This window comes from Lampetra fluviatilis, chromosome 5 (assembly GCF_964198595.1).
Source record: "Lampetra fluviatilis chromosome 5, kcLamFluv1.1, whole genome shotgun sequence".
Taxonomy (NCBI): Eukaryota; Metazoa; Chordata; class Hyperoartia; order Petromyzontiformes; family Petromyzontidae; genus Lampetra; species Lampetra fluviatilis.
Genome location: NC_136279.1, coordinates 15206209 through 15216361, shown reverse-complemented (window position 1 = coordinate 15216361; position 10153 = coordinate 15206209). Strand labels below are relative to the sequence as shown.

At 46.6% G+C, this 10153-nt stretch overlaps 1 protein-coding gene across 1 annotated transcript; it reads right to left on the bottom strand.

Moving 5' to 3' along the window:
• Nucleotides 1-9723: 9723 nt before the first annotated feature.
• On the bottom strand, nucleotides 9724-9882 carry LOC144932331 (small integral membrane protein 11-like). Its single transcript, XM_078856271.1, has one exon. The coding sequence runs from the start codon at nucleotides 9880-9882 to the stop codon at nucleotides 9724-9726; it is 159 nt and encodes a 52-aa protein (XP_078712397.1).
• Nucleotides 9883-10153: the final 271 nt, after the last annotated feature.

The window sequence follows — 10153 nt, the reverse complement described above, 5'->3', positions numbered from 1 at the left end:
ATGATCTATTAATTGTGTCAGCACTTGCAGGCTGCACGACTCGTGCTAAAGATTACCTTACTTTGAAATCTGGACTCCAATTTAGAGGAGGGCAGTGCCTGCGATTAAAACATTTAGGGGGGGGGGCGGGGGGGGTCACTTATCTGGATGTAAGTTTAACAAAGTTAAGTGCACGGCACCAGCGTAATCATAACCCGAGTCAATCCACTGCTCAGTAACGTATGACTCTCGGACTGTGTTTTTAGCACTACTTCACCACGCTGGTTAGTGGAGATTTGTGGAGGAATCCAGGAACCGATAATTGCTTTTTTTACCCTTCTATCTGGCAACAAAACTGACACCTTGTTTTTGTTGACAACTTGTTTTTGTTGCCAGATAGAAGGGTAAAAAAACAATTATCATATTTTTACTGGCAAATGAGGTTCCAATGGTGTAAATCCAGGAACCGTTCAGATCTGCCATTCGCCACTGATATTTGCCGCGGACTCGAATCGAACTCAACTTACCCGGTTGATCGTTGCGTGGTCCCGCCACGAGCTCTGTGCGCGAGCCGCTGTACCCCCCCCCCCACCCATTTCAATCTGTTTGAGTTACTCTGCAGGATATCTCCCACAGGGCAATGCGTCCATCTACCTACCTACCCCAACTACTGTACTCCGATAGGCTTCCTGTGTAAATTCAATGTCTGAACAACAATGGCCAATCTAAGGCCGACATATCTGGCGAGATGTTATCTCCGTTGCTTGGTATGCAGGAGGTCGTGGGTTCGATTCCGACCCTTGACGCCTGTATATTTTGAGTTTGCGTGTTCTAACCGTGGTCGAGTGGATTGTTCTCCGGGTCCTCCGGGTTTCCCCTCCACATTAAGAAACACGCCGTTGGAGTATTTGGCTGCGATAAATGTCCACATGAGAAGCCACTTCGTTTAGCTATCATGTGTGGCTAGGTCGCTTCTGAAAAGAGCTACTACATAGTTTGTCAAAACATTTTTTTTTTAAGTTTCAATATTGAATTATGAGCAGCAGCGGCACGAATAAAACGTGATGCATTAATTCATTCCATCACTGATTTCTAATGACCATACGTTTTTTTTTATCAACGGTTCATTGAATATTGTGAAAACGATGGCTCCCATGTCTTGCAGAGCGGAGAGTGTGTTCACATGATCACAACGTGTGTTGAGTGAGATTGGGGTTTGAGACGTGTTCGAAAAGGCTGCTTGCTCTCTCTTATCTCCCCCCATATTATAACCGTGATGGTTTTTCTGCATGGAAACATCCTGTGTCGTCATCTAAAGTCGTGGCCTGCGGTGGCTGCTGTGATTTGATACCCGGCCAAACCTGCTTGGTTTTGGCAAAGCGACGTTCCGTAAATTATTTCCAAAGTCAATTTTGTGACGCCACGGCCGTTTTCAGTTTGCGCAATGGGGGACAACAACAGAAACCCTAAACATAACCTCAGCTTCCGGCTGTAGAGCACTTCGTTTGACAGGTGTTTGAATCGCTAAAATAAACTCACACCCTTACTTGAATGAGATTCCTTCCGTGCATCCACGCGGTCCAAACGGATACGCGTTCTCTTCCCGTTCCCTTGCGGTTGAAGAAATACAAAGTGCATCGTGGCAGTGCCAGATTAAGCTAGTGCGGGGCCTGTAGCACGTGTTATAAAGGGGCCCTAAATATAAAAAACACGTAAATATTAAAACACATTTTTTTGTACTTGAATAGTAAAGTAATTGTATTTTTTGCATTTGCTATACAGCCAGATAATACGACAAATCGCTAACCTTAAACACCCAGTCGTTCATAAAAGTTGAAGGCAGTATAGTACTATAGTAATAGAGCAAGTGCAGAATCACTGAACCGAAATTGATAGCTTGAAAGCATTTAGCGCGGGGCCCTTCAAAGTGCGGGGCCCGTAGCATATGTAGCTACTTTTGCTACGAGGATAATCCGGCACTGAATCGTGGAAGTCTTTGAGTCATCAGGATGGATCTGCACGCGAAAGTGAAAACCATTATCGGCCAACCGCACCCCACCGTTACCAGTGTACATAGAGGTTGGGGGTTGTTTGATTGTGTCATTGTGTCAATAAGACTCACCAAGTGTGCACCTGAATGGTTAGATGTGAACACCTGCGGGAGGCTGTGTGCACTGTGAACACCTGCACATGTTGTTGTGCAGGGTGGACATTTTCTTATACACCGACATAGACATAATACGTAACGTTGTAATTATAACATAATAAGTTCCACGACTTTGAAGAACTACTGCTGAATAAAAAACCATCAGCATGCCACATCGGTCACGGGGGGGGGGGCTTTTGACCATACTTCACCATCCTGGTGAGCGTTGGTGGATGCATGTTCGGGCCGTTGGCAACGATCGATCCGAATCTCGCCCGCCACTCACGTTAGCCGTGACAGCGAATTCTAACTCGCTGGAGCCGACTTAATAGCGCAGCGCGGCAAAGCAGCTGTAGTTCGTTTGATGAATTACACGGACGATCCCGTTCAGCCAGTTTCTCGGCGAGATGACACCCCCTCGCCACCCACAACATCGCAAGGAGACGTGGCAATCATCCCCAACAAGATGGGGTTAGAATAAAAGCACGTAACAGAAAGATCTGCTTATAAAACCAACACATTTTTTATAAACTATTTCAATTTTTACCAGGTAAAGCCCCACTGAGCTATTAAGAAGCGACCTGGTCACAAATCATCGCTAGTGTGGAAATTTAGAGTAGCCAGAATATACTCGAAACGCATGCCGATTCTGAATGTGGACGGAAAAAATGGGAGGACCCTAAAAAAAATCCACGTGAACACGGGGAGAACGTGCAGACTTCAAATATACAGGAGGCAGGGTCGGGGATCGAACCTGCGACCTCGTGCACACAAGGCGAGGGAGTGAACACCGCCCGCCCGCGAGGTGCATCTGCCCTGTCCTGCAGATCGCGTTCCAGGTGAGAGTTTATCGGTGTCCGATCAGAAAATGAAACAGATTGTTACGATTCGGTGACGCCGCGTTGGTAGAGAGGCGCACAGAGCAGAGCTAACCATGGTTTGTGCCATGAAGAAGGCCTATTGCCCGAAACGTCACCTGTTATGAATGTTTTCCTTTGAAGGCCACAGTGTTAATGACGAATGTTTTGGTTCTGATTTTAATCGTGCTATGTTGGAGAACGACGCGCGTGTGTTGCTGTGTCTTCTATCGGGCGTTGGATTGAGCCATTTCTCAAAACAATAACTTGTGCGCACGCTGACGGGTTTCGTGCCGTCACTAAGTCATTATGGCCAGCTCCATGGCTCTTAACTGGAGCTGCTGCATTGGCAGTGGGGTGCCTATGATCACTGTTTCATTGCTTTTCGATTTAAAGCTTTCGTGACTGCAGGGATTCATCTTCTTGGTTCTTTCGGTAAAGTCACGTAGAAGGGAAGTAATAAAATAATAAAAATAAAACATAATAAAATAATTCTCACGACGTTTCGGCCACAACGCAAGTAGCCGTCCTCAGGTGAAAACCAGGTCTGTCGAGGTGACAGCGTCTGAATGAAACAGCACACGTGCTTGGAGGATGTATATAAGCTGGGTTGGAAGGGGGGAAGAAAGGGGGAGCCTTAACAAAAAAATATGAAATATCAAGAGGAATTTAGCATATTTATGGGAAATGCAGGTATGTGAATAGTACTGCATATGCCCGTGCATTATGCAGGATTAGCAGCATCAAAGGGAGGGGATAAGGGTAGCATTAATGAAGGGAAGGAGTGTTAATAGTATGTAGCTGCAGTAACTAAAACCACCACGTAAACAACTAAAGTATAATCTACATATTATCATCAGTAAACTAAATATACTCTACAATACGTTGAGTTACTAACATTAAGTAATACATTACAATTCTACGTCGTAAAAAAATATATATATATAATATGCTTGCATCTAAACGTTATTCTCTTACATCACACGAGTCTACACCCTACTATATACTGCCATAGACAAACCCAACATTAAATTATATACTGTATTGCACACCAAAGAAAGGTTCTCCTTTTCCGACCACCTTGTAAGTGCCACGCTGCTACAAGGAGAGATGTTTCAACAGCATGGCCATACATTCCCTGTTGAGGCTCTGAACATCACTGTCAGGGCATACCCTATGTTAAATAAGGCGAAGCTGAAGACTGAACTGTCTGTCATTTATGAGAGTCCAGAATTCAAGGGCTGCTGTGGTGCACTAGCGCTGTACCAGGTTTTGCTGAAGTACAACCTCCAGGATACTTTTTCAGAGACTGTTGCTCTGTTGAACATCCTCATAACCACTCCCATGACAACTGCTGAAGCTGAGAGGTGTTTCTCGACCTTAAAGAGAATCAAGACATTCCTGACAAATGTAATGGGACAGGAACGTCTGAATGCAATGGCTATGCTTTCCATGGAGAGGGAACTAGTCAGGAACATGCCTGCTTTCAATGAGAGAGTAATTGATCACTTTCCTACTTTGAAAGAGAGAAGAGCAAAATTTCAGTATAAGCAAGCAGTGTATTAAGCGAGTAATGTGATGTAAGTAGTGTAATAATAGTGAGTATAGAAACAAACAAGAAGATGTATTGTAAGAGTCACTTTATTTTTCATTAATATTAAAGTAGTGAAGTTGCCTTTACATGCTTAAACTGTTAATTTATCCATTGCATGGGTGGACCTTATCCTTATCAATCGTCCAAACATTTGCCCCCCCTGAGAGATTTTGCAGGAGCCGCCACTGACCGGCTTGATGAGGTCTACACCCAGCAGTGGATCGATCATGATGATGAGGAATGCAGAGGCAATCCTTGATGTGCCAGAGGGTGCTGCTGTGCTGTGACGAGTCCGTGTCTCACGGGAGGCTGTTTGAGTTGATTGGCTTGAAAATCCGAGACGGAGCTCACTGGACCCGGAGTCAGGGCACATCCCCGGATGACCACCTTGACACTCATTGAGGATTCAGTCCACCCGACTGTACAGTTCACTGGAGTGGCCCGTGAGTGGCAGAGACTTTGCTCCCTTCTTCCCCTCCCCCCTCCCCGTTATAAATCTTTGCACAGTGCCGTGGTCAGTACTCAAGCGGTGCTGTGCGTGCGTGTGAATGATTGTGAAAGTCACACACAAAGATTGCTACAATAGATGTTACGCGTTGGATTATAGCATACGAGTGGTGTATGGAATTTAATAGACCTTTTTAAACTTGGGAAACATTGCTGTAAATGAAAATGTGAGTTTGGAGATGCAATCCAAATATACAAATATATGGACACATACATGTGCCACACACTTTAATTCCGAGTCAAATTGTTCACTCTTCTACCAGGTCGCAGCAACTGTTGACTTTTGGCTTCCTTGATTAGTTGCAGGTCAAGCGTTCATGTGGAGATCTCGGTGGTGTGGTTTTGGTGGCGTTACCACCTTTCTGGTGTGCACATGAATGGGTAGCTGATGTCACATTTTCCCTGGCCGTGCTTCCGATCGCCTTGGTGATGTTGCCATCATCTTGCTGCACCTTCGAATGTTCCCTTTGCTTTGAGGCATTTATTTCCACAGCACCTGAGCAAAAAGGGGAAAAGTTACAGTATTTGTGTTTTCAGCTGAAGAGAGAACCATAATACGATTAAATTATTATCAAACTCTAATTTTATAAGAATGTAGTATGCTCCCAATTTTCACTCCGCAAGTTTGTCCTTTCTGAGATTAATTGATTTACAGGCTTTTGTTAATCCACTGCCGGATGAAAGCCTCCCCACACAGTGGCAGTCATGGGGGTTGGTGAATGGGTGGCCAGGTCTGGTTCACTCTCCACCGCTGTTAGTCATGGCGAGGAATCAAACTCTGGTTGTGGGGTTTCTAGCACAGCACGTGAACGACTGCGCCACCGCTCTTATAACAAGTCTGGATTTCCATGGTCTATGGTTTAAAGACAGTGGGCCCCCCAAGATATATAGCTGGCTAGCACACATCTCCCTCCACCCAAAAGCTCCATGTGGTATGAGACTTATTATGGAATAATAACTTCAACGTGTAATGTGCCACTGCGCAATATTCACTCACTCTAGAAGAGCGAGAGAGAAAGGACTCATAGGCACAGGGAACCACAATTGGGAAAGGTAGCAACCAGGTGGCGAGTCGGTATCAAATTCCACCCAAAGCTCTGCGGTCCTCTATATATTAAGATCTTCTCAGCCAATCGCGATTGTTTATATGTATGGCAAGGGACCGGAGCACCCAGAGATTCCCCGCACATACGACGAGCGGCCTCAACACTCAATCCCATACAGCTGGAACAGATGGAGATTGCTACCACATTTTACTGTCGCGCAAATCTCCTGGCAAGCCTGGGTATGGCACTTCGACATCCACGGGAAGGGAGTTTCACGTTTGCGTGATCCACCAACACTCGCTGCCTCCACATCACTGGATCGCAGGCCACGTGGATAGCCGCCACCACCACCCGGCGAACGTACACATGGCCAGTGCTCTTTTGTTAATCGACTGCGAGATGAGGGCCTCACCAAACCAAGCGGAAAATGTGTTGGGGTTTTTCTTGTTGTTAAATCATACTTCAACCACGGTGGTTCAGTGTGGTTGCGTGAAGGCGGGCAGCGATCGACGTTTGAGCAGAGATTTAGTTGCACTGCCATCTGCTGACCACGTGGCCTGCTCGTTCAGTGAATATAGGCGATAGCTTGGCCTCGATAAATGGTAGATCTTCGATATTAAACTTTAAATTGCAATACACTACTCTACTTTTTGGAAGTCACCATCGCCACTGCTCAGCAGTAAGGTAGAATATTTATGGAGTGGTGTACGTGGAGTGCCGGGCTCATAAAGGACACACAATACAATACAAACAGTGCGTCAACAACAGTGTGGCCTTTAACGGATAAAATACTCTACAATTATAAACGAAGCAACGATATTGAGCTAGTATCATCTCTTCTTCAGAGGCGACCTGGCCACAGATGATAGCTCATTGCAGTGGCTTATATAATCATCACACGTGGGAATTTACAGAAGCCGCCAAATCATCGAGACGCGTGTTGTTTCTAAATGTGGAGGGCAAAACCCGGAGGAACCCAGGGAAAAAAAAATCCACACGACCACCGCGGTGAGAGGGAAACACGCCAACTCCAAATTTACAACAGGCATCGACAGGGTCCGGGATCGAACCTACGGACATCCTGCGTCGCAGGCGAGGGAGATATCCTCTCGGCGGTGTTTCTGGCAATGGCTCTTGATGGCACATCGGCCAGGGAGATAATCTCTTTCTGGCCTTCATATGCATGTCGAACTTATTTCACACGGTACGTAGTCAACCGAGGTCATCGTAGTTGCGGGGAAGGACAGCAAACTAAACACAAAAAGCTGTTCTAAAGAATGAAGAGCAACTACCAGAAACATCGCCTATTGAATGTTCTTATGCAGTGTTATTGACGAATGTGTTGAGTCTTTTTTCATGTATTGCAGTATCACCAAATGAATGTTTCAATCACGACAAGAGTACTCTTTGTTTTTTTTCGGTAAAGTCACGTAGGTAAAACAATCAATAAAATAAAATAAATGAAAACAACTAAATTAAATCATGACGTTTCGGAGGCAACACAAGCTTCCTTCATCAGGTGTAAAAAAGGCACAGCAAAATAACGACAAGAGTGCCCTCTGCTGGATGTTAAGGTACATTGCACAGAAAATCACGGACAAACCCACGTTTCCACCTGTTACCCGTGTTCTCTGGATTATAAGGCGCTCCAGAGAGTAAGACGAACCCCAAACGAATGCCCTGTGTCAATAAAGTTATACAAAACTGTTCACACAGACGCAAGCCTTTAAGACAAGAGGAAAAAGCGCGTCTTTTATAATCCGTATACACGTCGAGCAGCCCTGGGTTACTCTATGCAAGGCCTCGACACAGAGGCATTGGGGGCCGTCCATAAATGACGTCACGCGATTTTGGACAATTTTTGACCCCCCCCCCCTCGTCACACGGCGTCACAAAAAGTCAGATCCCCCCTCAAATATGACGTCACAAAGCTCTGCCCCCCCCCCCCCCCCCAAATATAAAACATGCTTCAAATCGCTTTAAACTATTGTCATTGTAGTGCGCTGCACTCTGATGTTGTAGGAGAAAACATCTATTAAAAGTCGATTTAATTAAGTAGAACGTGTTGTCTATATTTATTTAAAGTTGCGCATTTTGTTGTGACGTCACATTTCTCAAACCCCCCCTCGTCACGCATCGTCACGAATGCCTGACCCCCCCCCCCCAGGTGCATGACGTCATTCATGGACGGCCCCTTGGGTCTCTGTGTGTCTATGTTGTGTCTCTCTCTGTGTCTCTGTGTGTCTCCGTGTCTGTGTTTTGTCTCTCTCAAATTTAGTTCGACCTGATGACGGTTGTTTATGTTGCAATCGAAACGTCGTATTCTATTATTTAATTTATTTTCTTTCTACGTGACTTTACCGAAAGAACCAAAGAGTAATTCCTGCAGTCACGAAAGCTTCAAACCAGCCCTGGGTTGCCTACGTGGTTGAGCAACAGGGGGCATTGAAGCAAAATTCATTGTTGTACTGTACATCTATGCCACCACATCCATGCTTCCGCCCTTCATCCACGCGCCCTGGGCAGCATCGTGAAGCATGACCAAATAACTCGCCAACATACGCACGGCGTAGGGATGCCTTCATCCAGCAGTGAATTAACGAATGGCTGAAAATGACACGGACATCAGAATCTTAATTTAGATTGGAGGAATCCAATGTTCTATGACGCTCTTTTTTCACCGATGCCCATGATGTAAACACAGTAACAATTTCACGAATATTAACGCGCACAGCATTGCCAACCCGCTGCGGGATATGGAGTGCTGTATTTAGTTGAGATGTTCACCGTAATCGCATCAACTTGTAGCGCGTCGTCGACGCGCAGTATTCGCTGCCCCTCACTGAGCTCGACTCAGGCGCGTGGAGGAACCACAGCGCGTGGCAGACGAGCAGGATGGCAGCTGCAGCAGTAGTAACCAGGCAGTTAGCCGGCACCACCCCCCCCCCCCCCAATCTCTGCCGCCTTCTAAATATGAAGACGTTTTCAGCCACACGGGGGGAGTAAGCCGGAGCACCCGGACAATATACGCATGCGGGGAGGCAACACTCGATCCAAATGACAGATGGAACAAATGGAGATTTGTCCACAGTTGCTGTGGCGCCCTCTCCTGGCGAGCCAGGGCGTGACGCCTCCTCGATGCCCACGGGAAGGGAGTTTCACGACATCTGCGTGATCCACCAACCCGAGCCTCCCGCAGTGTTGGATTACGCGCGGCGACGCTCATATCATTTATAAGTAAATTTTCACTCAACTTCAAAAAATGTCGAATGCGCTGGAAATGTTAACCTAAATCGCGTAAAGTGTTTAGGAAACACTCACACGGCAATAAGTTAACAATGCGAAGGCATTGCACATTCGGGTCGCCACCTTATTCACAGACCAAGCCCCCAACACATACGTCTCAAACTGAAATAAAGTTCAACAACCACAACCGCCACCAGATGTCGGTACAAATCAATTCTTGCCACGCGACCACAGACGCCAACTCCCGAGACAATTCGGGTGAAAGCCGAACAGGTGGCAACCCTCCTGCGCGACTGCACGAAATGCCCAATCCATAGCTTACCTCGCCTGATCGCGTCCTCACTTCCCCTATTCTCTCTTCTGCTCCTTCGCCCTCAACTGCCTCTCGACCCGCTTGCGCTGGTAGCTTTTGGCCCACACGAAGCCGAGACACAGCAGCAGAGACTTGGCGGCGAGGATGTACATGAGCAGTGGGAAATTCTCCAACGCCTTGCTCTCGACCAACATCTTCTTGTTGTTGTTATTGTGCAAGGGGAAACGAGGTTTATGAGCACAGACCACACGAGCGATCCCTGCTCTTGAATGTGGAGTCGTGCCCAGCCACGCGACGTGTCAATTTATAGCCCGCGGAGTCGTCAAGACTCAAGTGACGACCCTGCCGACACAACGTCGTCTACAACAAGGGCAGCTGCCCAAACAGGCTGGGTCATTCTAGAGACGTCTACGCTTTATTTAGCGTTTGGCAATACGTAAGCACGGCTTTGCTGCCCTTAGAAGG